Source organism: Rhinatrema bivittatum, chromosome 16 (genome assembly GCF_901001135.1).
Source record: "Rhinatrema bivittatum chromosome 16, aRhiBiv1.1, whole genome shotgun sequence".
NCBI classification, from domain to species: Eukaryota; Metazoa; Chordata; class Amphibia; order Gymnophiona; family Rhinatrematidae; genus Rhinatrema; species Rhinatrema bivittatum.
The window spans coordinates 10,925,377-10,939,292 of record NC_042630.1 but is presented as its reverse complement, the minus strand read 5'-3'; the positions used below and the strand labels follow the sequence as shown (position 1 = coordinate 10,939,292).

Here is a 13,916-nt window from a genome sequence, read left to right as displayed (position 1 = left end):
GTTTCCAACAGTGGCCAATCCAGGCCATAAGAACCTGGCAAGTACCCAAAAACTAAGTCTATTCCATGTTACCATTGCTAATGGCAGTGGCTATTCTCTAAGTGAACTTAATAGCAGGTAATGGACTTCTCCTCCAAGAACTTATCTTTTTTTAAACACAGCTATACTAACTACACTAACCACATCCTCTGGCAACAAATTCCAGAGTTTAATTGTGCGTTGAGTAAAAAAGAACTTTCTTCGATTAGTTTTAAATGTGCCCCATGCTAACTTCATGGAGTGCCCCCCTAGTCTTTCTATTATCTGATCTTAAAAATGGTACTAGTTGACACCATATTGTTTCATGGCTATAAAGTATTATATTTGTAAAGCAAAACTGCCATAAAACAAACTTTACACAACTAGCATCATTTTTAAAGAGAATCCATTGGTCAGGAGTTGAGTGGCGATCATTCCTTCCCCTTTCAGCCTTGATGGAGCACTACAGAAAGCGTAAAGCGGTGACAGGGATTGTGTGGCTCATGGTGGGAGGGGCATATTTGTTCAGTTATTTTATTTGTTTTGCTTGGGGGGGGATTATTTTATGTTTCTTTCTGTGTGGAAAATGAAGTGAATGAAAACAAACATTAAACAAGCCAAATTCTGAAAGAAAAGCCCCCAAACAGAAAAAACCAACACAAAAACAAAAATCTTGCCTCTGCATATCCCTACCAATAAAGGTAAAGGGAAAAGCAACAAAAATGATCGAAGGAACAACTCTCTTATGACGAAAGTCTTCAACGAAATTAGAAAAAAATAGGGCATGGTGAATTTGACCCCCTGCTGCAGAAACTGTGGTCAGATTGGAAGATGCATAGATTATATGGTGAGAATGCTCTGAGGTAGGAAAAAAAATTACAAACTAATTAGCAATGATATTCAAGAAACAACACAGGTGGATTTTTCATTGATCCTGGAAATATTTCTTCATGGAATGTTAATTAATGGAATTATTCATTATGAGGTAAATGTCTTACATTTATGTTGGTTACAACCCAAATGATTATAGCAATGCCAAATGTGGAAGAATTGTATGTAACATTTTGATATGCAAAATCAACTAATATCATGTTGCCAATAAAATACTAAAGGGAACACAAAGTGGATTCATCATACACTTGAATTGTCCAGAAATTCTCATGCTGCTCATGTATAGGATTTTACCGCATACATAAAATTATACAGAGGTACTTAACTACAGAATTCACAATCCCCTGACATGGACTGTGTTTCATAAGACTGCATCGGGAGGGACCAATCTTAATTATAGTGGTTTGGGATATCAGATGAACAGCATAAGTGCTTCTGGATAATTCAAGTTTATGCCGAATCTGCTTTTGTGTTCCCTATTGGATTATTGATTTGGCTTTCCACCTCCACTGTTTAAACCTCTAAAATACAAACATCATAAATAGCAAGATGTAACCAGAAAACCTACATTCCTACTATTTAACAACACAATTTCACAAAATCACAAATTCATTAAAATAATAAATAAATAAATGTTGTTAGTTTCAAACATACAATATAAACAATATATACCAATATAGAAAATATAACAAAAAAATACAAGCTCACAACAAAGAGATTTTTAATGGCAGATTACTTTTAGTTTGAAACTGCAGACATGTTTTATGGGGACTGCTAACTTGATAGTGGCTTTCTACATTGAATTTGTTGTTCCCTGAGATAGTCATTCCTGGTGGATATTATGCTGTCTGCGTTTTTGAATACCTTCTAAAGTATTATCTGAGGCAGCCACTGGTTTGGCAAAACATTGACCATGTCAACGGGTGCTCTATGTTGGAAGCTTGATGCAGAGACCATTACAATTATAAAAGTTTTCCCCCTTTCTGAAAAGGCTACTCTACTTTTCTGTTTGCTGCTATATTGTTGGAAAAGATAGCTTTTACTTCATTGTGGTATTGATTATTTCTCAGAAGTAGTAGGAAAGGTTTTCCTTCATTATGGATTGATTACCTTTTGGGAGTGTTGATTATATTATTAATTTTTTTGTATATTTAGTGTGTGGAATATTCTGGATTCTTGTTTGACATGATTGTTTGTAACCTGCCTTTAAAATTATTTTCACTGTGAACTTGTGTTTTCTGTTTATGCAATTGTATATTGTTCTATATTGTTTATGTTGTATCTTTTTATAATAAACATTTTTGTAAATTGTTTTGAATTTATTAAATTTGTTAAATTGTAGAAATGATTACCACTTGTTAATTATTATTGAACATTGTATGACATTCTCTCACTGGAGAAATTAGCATTGCATAAGAGTGGGAAAAGTCATAATTACATATTTGTTTTATTTATTCGTTTAAAAGATTTATAGTGTACACGCTCCAAAGTTCACTGTAGGAAATAGAATGAAACAGCCATAGTATCAAACATATACAGACAAATGAAAAACAAATAATAGCGTGACTATATGTGCTAGGACTTTAAGTGCCTGGATGAATGGAAAACATTCTTAGATTAAATTTAAGGAAAAAAGAAAAAATTGATTTAAGAGATTTACAAAATAGTTGCAATACATTTCAACTCAATTCGCAGAAATTATATTGTTTCTTTCTGGAATTAATACATGCTAAGATGTAGCATTATATTGCTCTTGTTTTTATATATTTCTTGCCTATTCTGGTCTTTAAAACAAAATAAATATGTATACCACTACTTATCCAGTTAAATTAGCTGGCTTAGTAGCATGGCCCCAATTCGCTCACATCAGCCCCTGAATTATCTGGCTATCTATTTAACCAGATACATGACTTATCTGCCTAAGTGGTAACAGCTGAACATAGTCAGATGTCAAAAGCCACCAGTTAGCTGAATAAGTGCTATTTATCTGGCTAAATAGTGTTTGAAAATAGGGCTCTCTGCTTTTTTCGAATATCAGTCTCAACATTAACAAATCAATCATTTCTGAAATTAGCCTATCCTTTTCTGTCCACTGAAAACTTCAGCCCCTAATACCACATCGGCTATCTCACAATTTAGGGAATTCTCTTCATTGATCCCTTTCTTGGAAAAGACTGCCCTAGAGCAATCACTTTTTACATTCACCAAATTATACAATTAAGCAAAACTTTCTCCTTAGCTGATAAAATGGTATGCATTTTTCATGGCACCACTTTGCTTTGATTTCTGTTCTGTCTTTACACGTTTTAAACCTTTCCACGGCTCACTGCAATTCATGTGCCAAACTAGAATCAAAGAAGACATTAGCAATACTTCATTGTATAACAATGGAAATCATCAGAGAATCCATCTTACATAACAAAGAGTTACAAAAGCAGAAGCAAGCATCTTTCAACATTGTTTTCTGTTATTTTTATTATTTTTGGATGGGGATAGTAAGGTGGAACTAAGAACAATCTTGCTGAAATTTAATTCTTTGCCCTTGAAATGGTTCTTTGCTTTTTCCAATGTAAGTCATGATCAGCTCTGCTCTGATTTCCATTTCTTAACGCCTCCTCATAATGGCACTGTTTGCACCACAGATCTGAAATGGATTCTAATAAAATCTTAATACTGGCAATGGACTGCATTACAATTCTAAGCTTGTTTACATAAAAAGAGCACGCATGGGGAAACTGTGCAAATTTAAGTCCCATCAGAAAATTCTGATTTTCACCTCAGGGAAGATTAGAGAGGGTTGACGAAAGCAGACGAAAATATAAACTAGAATGGCTGCATCTGAAGCGGAATCCTGGTTGGGATGGATTGACCCCATTCTAAATTCATAAAACATGTTAGATGGGATTTCAGGGTCACCTGAATATGTTAAAGCTGAGGCAAGTCTAGCCTCTCATGTTCACTCATCTTTGCTGAATACATTTATTTCTATTCTTTTTTCATGAACCTATTTAGATCAGAATATCCTACTTTTATTTTCTTTCTGCCTTATCTATCTCGTCTCATTCTAGATTTCTTGTTGTTTACTTCATATAATCTCCAAACTGGGAATGTTTGTATTTCATTCTTTGCAATGTTTCTAGTAATTTGAATCTCAGTCTTGTTTATAATAAATTGAGATATTTCCAAGTCATTTAATACATTATTTTATGGTGCTCGCCATCGTTTCTTATCCTTAGCTGCAACTGTGGTATTGAAAGCTCGTGTCCTAAATTATTTTTGGTGAAAATCTACACTCTGTTGATGTTATTCCAAAAAAACCACATCACATTCTGCAAAGAATCTGATCAACCCTGAAAAATAAGGGGAAAATGTATCTCATACCTTTGGTAGAATGGCTTTCAGAAATATTCTTTACTGGCTTCTTGCTTGCTCTAGCGTCTTGGTAGAGAAGGAAACTATGTGGTCTCAGAATTTCATCTACTTCACCGTCTTTATCCTTGATCCCATAAAATACCAAATATCATGACCAACCAAGATTCTTCCTCTCAATGACATTGGATACAGTAAACATTTTGCTTTTTATCAACAACTAACTGGATATTTGGGACACTTCAATCAAACTTTTCCTGTGAGGAGGGAATTCATAATGCATAATTACCAACAATGTAATTAACTTTTCATGCTTCGTTGCTGCTGGAAATTAATTATTGGGGAGATTTTGTTTACAACGGTTTTTATTAAGAAAATTTGCCATCACAGGCTCTGAGTAAATAAAATAAAGAGGGGGACTTTGAAAGGGTTTAGGATCTTAACTTATGCAAATGGGCCCCTAAACTGAAAATGTATTAGAGCTGACCACCTAAATTTAGGCTCCTAGCTTCATTAGGCATCTAAGTTTAGAAGTCTAAAGGTGGAGTTTGGGCAGGGAAACATTGTTAGGAATATTAAGCTCCTAACAGGACCCTGAACCTAGGGTAACAAATAGCAGGCCTAAATTTAAGTCCCTAAATCTTAGGACCTAAAATGTGAATTTGTAGTTGAAAATCTGATCTCCTGATTTTGGCAGAAAATAAGTGCCTAACTTAAGCACCTAACTCACCCCTGGATGCACTAAGCCACAAAGTTTTATCGCATGAAAGGTCCCACTATCGTGGGGGGTGCTGCCATGACAGTGGGGCTGCTCCCCTTAAAAAAAAACGTTGCGTCTCTCTGGCACATTCTTTTGTCTCGTGGCCACACACCATGGGCCAAAAGAATGTGCCATGTGGCCCTTTAACACAAGGGCAGCCCCAACCTCACAGGACCGCCATCGCCTTAAAGGGCCATTGGCTCAAAAATAAAAAATGATGGGAAAACAGGGAGGCTGAGTGGGGGGTGTTAGGACTTTATTTTTGACTTGGGGGGATGGGGATGGGACTGTATTACTTTATTTTTGGCCTCTGAGGGAGGGGCTGGAGGACTGGGAGATTTTATTTATGGTCTTTAGGGGAAGGGGGGGCAGAGGACCAGGTGACCACTTTATTGATGGCCTGAGAGGAATGGGACCGGGGACTTCACTTTATTTATGGTCTGACCGGGGGGGGGGGGGGGGGGGTGGAGGGCTGTCGTCATGGGACAACATTTAAGTGTCATTTTTTTTATTTGGGTGACTCAGGTCTGCCTCAACTGGCAGCCTGGGTTGAGTCGGGGGTCAGACTTGACCCCTGTTCAACCTCCCTTCTTTGCCACAAATTTTGTCTTTGTTGTTTTGCTGCCTCTTTAAATATGAGGTGAGAGCCTCGGGACCCGCTTTAGGGGCTCCCACCTCACATTTATTGCACTTCAAATAGGTGTTTTATTCTGTTGTGGCTGACCTCTTTCTCAGTTGTCCATTACAAAATATTTGCATAGAATTGCCTAAGGATGACCTTCTTTGCATGCATTTGTATCATTAATGCATGCAAATTGCAGGCAAAGAAGGTAATTGTAGTAGCGGAGGGAGCCTGGGCAGGAAGATGCAAAATTATCATGCATATAGCATGATATATGTGAATTAATATGCATTAGAGCACTACCACAGCTTGATGCATCTCCCAGTTAGAGCCCTAAATGTAAGAGTTCGGATATTTTGTTACCATTGGAAAATTTAAATTATGTATGCCAGAGGTATTGCATGGCATGTTTTACACCACTCACATATTTCCCTTTCTATGTCCTACCCCTGCCACCGCAGTCACTGCCGCCAACAGCTCAGTGGCTTCTTGGGATATTTGCAGCAGCGCCAATGGCGGTGGTACCAAAACTTCCACTGTTCCTCCAACTCTCCTAAAACAATGGGAAGAGCAGCACCACAGACTTCCACGTCTCCTCCCATTGTCTGATGACAGCAGCGCAAACTCCTTCTTTTTCTCGCACTCTGGATACACCCGTGAGTAGCTTACCCTTCTAGCGCTTGTGATTTCGAATAGCACTGAACGCACCGGGAGCAGATAAGGCGCATTCATGTCGGCTGCACAGGTGCTGGGGCCGGTGCATGTCACTTCAGCTATGTGTGTGCGGGAGAGGGAGGGGGAGGGGTTTTGGGTGCACAATGATGGCATGGATGGAGACTTAAATTCTGCAGCATGAAAGGAAGGCACCATATTGCTAAAGGAAGGCATCATTCTCACTCTCCCGCCCAATTTTTGTCAATTATCGTATTATACGTTTGCTTTATGTTTAGGCTTTGGCAACTATAATCAGATACTAAATAGTTGATAGTCATGAAAGGAGATTGTACCTGCTTGCCAAGTATCACCTGTCACTTCAATTGTATGTCTCAGCTCACAGGTGTCATTAGGGATGAGGTCGGGGATCCCGATCCAGTGTGGAGGGGTGAGCTATTTGACCCGGGCAGTAGAGACTACAGCTATATTATGTTTACTTGCATTTTTGTTATTGGGGATTTGGAGGGTTGGTGCCAGGGAGGGAGTGGTCATCCTGGCTGCCAGTGTTATGGCATCACCACACAGTCTGCTAATGACTCACAGTTCGCAGAAATGAGCCTCCATTCAAACCAAAACAATTGGTAAGCTCATAGAAGTTTTTGAAGCTTAGAGTGCAATTCAACCTCAGGTCTCTGAATGCCTACAGTGGTTTTTGGCTGTATTAACAATGTTAATGATAGTAAAGACCTCATTTATCTGGAACCTGTTTCTTGGAAATAATTTTTTTTTTTGTTTGGGGGTTTTTTGCACAAATAAAGGCAAATCTATTTCTGAAGTGCTCAAGTGTGTGTGTGTGTGTGTGTGTGTGCGTTTGTCGGTCACCTTCACTCTCTCTCTCTTTCACTCTCCTTTTCCATGTGCTTACTGTCCTTCTGGTGCCCTGTAAAATATTCCTTTGTATATATTGAAGGGAAGAATTTAAGCAGGACTGAGCCCTAGTCACTTTCCTCTAAGGGAATTGTTTTTGTGATTCGCCAGGAGGTGGTCTGGGTTTCTCACAAACACTACAATACTGCTGATCAGGATGATCAGCTAGAGTCCATTTGTTTTTTAACTCTGGAAAGCTTGAGATTGTTTACTTTCTCTACACAGAGGAATCCCAAAATCTGTATTCAAACTCTTAGCAAACAAGTCAACCTACGAATGGGAGCTTAGGCCTGGATTCATCATTCTATTGCAGAATGGTGAATCCAGCAAAAACGGGGGGCGGGGGGTGGGCCTGCAGCCCACCCCCCGCCCCCCGTTTCACACCGCAGTGGTGTGAAGCCGGCAGCCTTCACACCACTGCGGTGTTTTCACTGCCGGCTTTTGCACCCAATAGCGCCACCGTGAAAGGTGGCGCTACTGGCGATGATAATGTTGCTTACCTTATCGTCACCAGCGAAGACACCACCAAGTCCGCCTTCTAGCAGCCCCGACTCCGCCCCCAGCATGCTATTGCACGTAAAAATGGACTTTTCGCAAGCGATAAACGTTTGAAAATGACTCCCTTAGCAGAACATTTGCAAAATTGTAAGCAATATTTGTCTATCAGGTCGTATGTAAATAAGCGCAGGAGAAAAATAGCGTGCGAAGTTTTGCAATGGGAAATTTAAAAAAATATAACTACCTCATTGAGCTAATAAACCAAATTTGTCTGTAGTTTTACTAAGCTGTAGAAGCTGTATTGTAAGATTTTACATTGCAGTGATTAACTATTAATTAGAATAAAACTCTGCATAGGAAACTACATATTGATTCTTTTTCCAAAGGAGAAAAACTTTTCAAATGGCATTTCACGTGCCAAAGGCACCAAATAGTATATGCTGTCACAAATAATGTGCATGCATTTTTTTCTCCCATTACTACATGAGCCACCAGGTAAGAAATAGCCGTAGATAACAAATTAGCAGAAAGTGCATGCGCTGAACTTGCCTGAATACTTTGATCCTACTATTTTATTTATTTATTTTTATTTAGTGTTTTTCTATACCGGCATTCGCGATAAGAATCACATCATGCCAGTTTACAATTAACAAAAGGGTGTAAAAAGAAGATACAATAAGAACATTAACAGGTGCGGAACGAAAAACGCAGTTACAATATAACGGGGAAATACACAACTGGGAGCAGTAAAAATCGATAGGAATTTAACAAAGAGAAAAAATGTGCGATGAACATTTCAAAATAATAAGTAAGCACTGTGTCGTGTCCACCCCCCTCCCCGGGCTATACATACCCTCAAGAATGCATCCTCACAATCCAGGCAAAGCACGTGCATTATGGAAGCCCTCATGTTCTTGAATCGATTCTGAGAAGGGATTTTGTTTTTTAATAATTTTTTTATTTTAATTCTGTGTTACTTAAAAAAGATGCAGTAAAACACCACCAGGAAATATAACACGACCAAGCTGTCCCTGCAAATTTTGCATGGAGTTGCCATGTCTTAAAGGGATTGATCAATCCAGAGCTTGGGGGGGCCTCCTGACCCCCCCCCCCCCCCAAGCTGGCCAAAAGTTCCGGTTGGGTCCAACGGGGGTCCCGGAGCGGAGGTGCGGAGAAGCACGTGACGTACGCATCACTCCGACGTGACGCCGACATCACGTGCTCCTCGCAAAGGAATACAGGGATGGCTTCCTGACTCCCCGCTGGACCACCAGGGAGTTTTGGTAAGTCTTGGGGGGGGGATTAAGGAGGGTGAGGGGTTTAAATTTTTATTTAGGGAACCGGTGAACTTATGGACAGACCCTCAACTTATGGAATTCTCCATATGTCCATATTGAACGAAATCGACCCTCAACTTCAACTTATCAACGCAAACTTTTTGTCTGCACATCCCTAGTACCTGGGGGTTATAATGTTTAATACTATTTTTTGGAACTTTGGTTGCTTCCAGGAGTGGTGGTGGAGTGGGACAGGTGGGTCTCTTTTTAACAGTTGGGATGGAAGTTACTTGAGGTCAATTTGCTGTTTTAATGCACGCTCCTGGGAGTACTGGGACACCCATTAGCATCCTGATGCTCCCAGGGGAATTAAATTACAACATTTGAGTTGTAGGGTACTTGGAATCAAATAACAAGGCATGTGATTTTTGAGGCAAGCTTCTTTAGTTTATTTGCATGTATAAAGCTTGTATAAGCTGATCAGCATGCATTTGCATGCTAATCAGGCCACTAGCATACTCACTGTGCTAGAGCAGAATAACATATGGCATTTTAAATACTGCATTGAGCCATTAAACACATGATAAACAGCTCACGCAGCTTAGTTAAATAGACCTATAAATTTGTACTTGAGGCAAAAGACAATGTAGCAAGTTTGCCAAAGTCATAAATAAACAGGATTTCAAACCTTGCTCCCCTAGTTCACTATTCCCCAACAGAGGCCTGACTAAGCACTGGAATTCAAGACCAAATGCTGCCAGTTGATTGTCTGAACAATTTTAATGGGTACCTCTAGTGCACAATTGCTCTACTTTGCTCTTATTTCCTTTGCTACTTGTAAAATCTGGCTCTGATATTTTAACAGAAAAATTCAAGCATGCAGTTTCATTCACAGTCTCAGGAGCAGTAGGGACTCTTAGTCATTATGAAATGGTGACATCTAGTGGCTGGAATTAAGATCCGGGTTAACTGGGTTCTAGATGGTTCCACAGTTCAAGGCCCTGCCCCTTAGACCTGTTGTTTTGATAGCTGGGCTGAGTTGAGAGGAAATATATAAAACTGGGGGAAAATACCTAAGTAGAGCAAATGAAGACTCATAGCAGTCCAAAAAAAGCATTATGAAAATACCAATTCAAATGAAAAATAATAATCTCAGGAGGGGCCCTGTTTAATAACAAAAAACAGTAAAATCTTTGAATTACTGGATAATTCTTTAGCCAAAGAGGTCTCATAACCTAAAGAGAGACATTTTCTCCCACAATCTTCTCCTCAAGGCCCCTTTCACCTCTTTGCTTCTCAGACTGTAAATCAGCGGGTTTAACATAGGATTGACAAAACAATAAATAAAAGCAACAATTCTCTCATTTGCAGAGCCAGTATTTTGCTGAAAATATGCAAGCATGAGAGTCCCAAAAAATAAGGTAACCACAGCAAGGTGAGAGGAGCAGGTTGAGAAGGCCTTGCTTCTCCCATCTTTGGAATGCATCCTCAGCACGGTGGAGATAATGTAAATATAAGAAGACAGAATGACCACGAAGGGTATGAGTAAGAAAAACACAGATGCAGCCAATCGGAGTATTTCATTGACATAAATGTCTGAACAAGACAACCTCAATATGGGTGGACCATCACAAAAGAAATGATGGATTAACTTAGACCTACAGAATGATAAACTTATTACGAACGTTATCTGTCCAAACTGCAACACAACACTCATAATCCAGGAACCCACTGCCATAACAACACATCTTTTGTTACTCATGACAACTGAGTAACGCAAAGGGTTACATATTGCGATATAGCGATCATAGGCCATGATGCCAAGAAGCACGCATTCCTCACTGGCAAAAAAAAAGAAGAAATACATTTGCAAGGCGCATCCAAAGAATGAGATGCTTCGATCCTCAGCCAAGAGGACCACTAGTGTTCTGGGGGCTGTAACTGTCGTAAAACAGATCTCCAAGAACGACAAATTCCTGAGAAAGAAGAACATGGGTGTATGGAGGGAAGGATCCACTGTGAGAATGGTAAAGACAAGCAGATTTCCCATCAAAGCAAGGATGTAGATGAGAAGTAACAGCACAAAAAGGAATTGCTGTATCTGCTTAGAGAGATCCGAGAATCCCAAAAGGATAAATCCATTTACTGCATGGGTCTGATTTTCCAGTCCCATTTCTTCATGTTTCAATCTGAAATGGACATAAGAGTACACAGTTTATTAATGCATTTCTTAACCAGTGCAGGAAACTCACAATCATATTACTTCAGTGGAAAGCAGGGACCTATTATAATTTGAATTTTATTATTTATTTATTGATTGATTTTTATTTATTTATTGAGTTTTATATACCTTCATTCGGTAAAGCCATCACAACGGTTTACAAAAGCTCAAAATGCAGCAGCATATAACTTAAAATGAGGGAATGTCATAAACCTTAACAGGAAAATAATGTAGTTTGCTCTCTGCTAAGGCTTTAAAGGTAAAATCAGTCTCAAACCAGATGTTCACTTTTTCCTAAGCATGCTGGGAAAAAATCCTCCATGCCCACTGGCTCAAAGCAACGGAAAGAATTTGCACTGCCAATGTCATTCCTCCACCTTTCTCCCAAGCAATGTCATTCATCAGTAGCTTTTAAAAAATGGAAAGTTAAAGGAGATAGAACCATTGGAGAATATATTTTAAAAATATATTTTGACACTTTATAATAGTTTTATTTTCAAAAAGAAATGGAGATTAAAACTGAGACTAATATAATGTGCCTATACAGATCTATGATGATGCAACCTTGAGGATTGTAATGTATTCTAGTCTGGTCACCCCCATCTCAAAAAAGATAAAGGTCAATAGCAAGTCTAGCTTATCCAGTTAACTTAATGTGATAAATACAAATATCACTACTTATCCAGCTAAGTTATCCAGTTATCTACTTAAACAGATTCATGACTTATCTGGCTAAGAGGCAATCACTGAACATAATTGGATAATCAAAGGCCACCACTTTGTTGGATGTCTTAATTAAATGGCTAAGTAACATTTGAATATAGGGCTTTCTTCTTTTTTTTAATATCAGCCTCAATATTTAGAAAATCTTTTCAGAACTTTACATATCCTTTTGTGTCTATTGCAAGTTTCAGCTGTAGAGCAATCAGTTTTTACATTCACCAGTTTAAATAAATAGCCCAAAACGTTCTCTATAGCTGGTACAATCTTATGCATTTTTCATTGTCTCACTTTGCTTTGACTTTTATTCTGTCTAAACGCATTAATACACCTTTCCATGAGTCACCGCAGTTCATGTGACAAAATAGAATAGCCAGGATATGAAGGTGGAAAAAGAGGCCAATCTCACAACCAATCACTAACAATGGGAAGAGCTAGGAAAACTGAAAGTAGTCAAGGCCATTGGGCCAGATGAGATACATACCAGGATACTATGGGAACTCAAGAGATTTCTTGATGGGTCCATTGAAGGATCTGTTCAATAGATCCCTGGAAATGAGAGTGGTGCCGTGAGATTGGAGAATAGTGGTGGTGGTCCTGCTTCATAAGTGTGGCAGCAGAGAGGAGCCTGGAAACTACAAGCCAGTTATCCTCCCCTCAGTGGTGGGAATAAGACACTGCAGATACTAAACTATCTACAATCCAGTAAGCTGCTGGACCCAAGGCAGCATGGATTCCCACAGAGGAAAGTCCAGTCAGACAAATCTGATTGATGTTTTTGATTGAGTGGCTAGAGAATTGGATCAAGGAAGTGCACTCGATGTGATCTACTTGGATTTCAGAAAAGCTATTGATACGGTCCCACATAGGAGTCATGTGAATAAAATGAGAAGCTTGGGAGTGAGCGCCAAAGTGGTGGCATGGATTACAAATGGGTCAACTAATAGGAGACAGTGTGTAATGGTAAATGGAACCTACTCTGAAAAGAGAACATTATTAAATGACGTGCCACAGGGATTGTTATTGGAACCAGTTCTGTTCAATATTTTTGTGAACGACATTACTGAAGGGATAGAAGAAAAAGTTTGTCTATTTGCAGACGATACTAAGATCTGCAACATAGTGGAGATGCCGGAAGGAGTAGACTGAATGAAAATTGATTTAAGAAAGCTTGAAGAGTAGTCAAAGATTTGGCAGCTGGGATTCAATGACAAGAAGTGCAGAGTTACACATCTGGGATGCAATAATCCAAAACAGCTGAATGTGATGGATGGTGAAAGACTAATGTGCATGCACCAAGAAAGGGATCTTGGGGTGATAGTGTCTTGTGATCTGAAGATGACGAAGCAATGTGACAAACTGATAGCTAAAACTAGAAGAAGCTGAAAGGAGAGAGGAATAACCAGTAAGAAAACGATGGTGATGATGACCTTGTACAGGTCCTTGGTGAGGCCTCACCTCAAGTACTATGTTCAGTTCTGGAGCCCACATCTCAAAAGGGATAGAGACAGGATGAAGGCAGTCCAGAGAAGGGTGACCAAAATGGTTTGGGGTCAGTATCAGAAGACTTACGAGGAGAGGCTGAAGGATATGAATATGTATACCCTAGAGGAGAGGAGGTGCTGGGGAGATAGGATACAGACCTTCAGATACCTGAAAGGTTTTAATGATGTACAAATGTCAAACCTTTTCTGTTGGAAAGAAATCAATAGAACTAGGGGTCATGAAATAAAACTCCAGGGAGGATGACTCAGAATCAATATCAAGAAATATTTCTTCAAGCAGAGGGTGATAGATGCCTGGAATTCTCTTCCAGAGGGTGAAGAAGAAAATAGTGAAAAAATTCAAAAGGGCATAGGATAAATACTGTGGATCCCTAAATGCTAGAGGATGGAAATAAAGAAAAGAGTAAATGGGGGTAACCTGCTGGTGTGGCTGTTACTACCCTTAACCAATAAG

The 13,916-nt window shown here is 39.2% G+C and overlaps 1 protein-coding gene across 1 annotated transcript; it reads right to left on the bottom strand.

The window, feature by feature from the left end:
- Positions 1 to 10,244: 10,244 nt before the first annotated feature.
- LOC115077234 (olfactory receptor 10A7-like) lies at positions 10,245 to 11,189 on the bottom strand. The gene has a single exon (XM_029579520.1). The coding sequence runs from the start codon at positions 11,187 to 11,189 to the stop codon at positions 10,245 to 10,247; it is 945 nt and encodes a 314-aa protein (XP_029435380.1).
- Positions 11,190 to 13,916: the final 2,727 nt, after the last annotated feature.

Excerpts from the sequence above, each read along its gene's own strand:
- LOC115077234 (XM_029579520.1), bottom strand. The coding sequence starts at position 11,189 with ATGGGACTGGAAAATCAGACCCATGCAGTAAATGGATTTATCCTTTTG.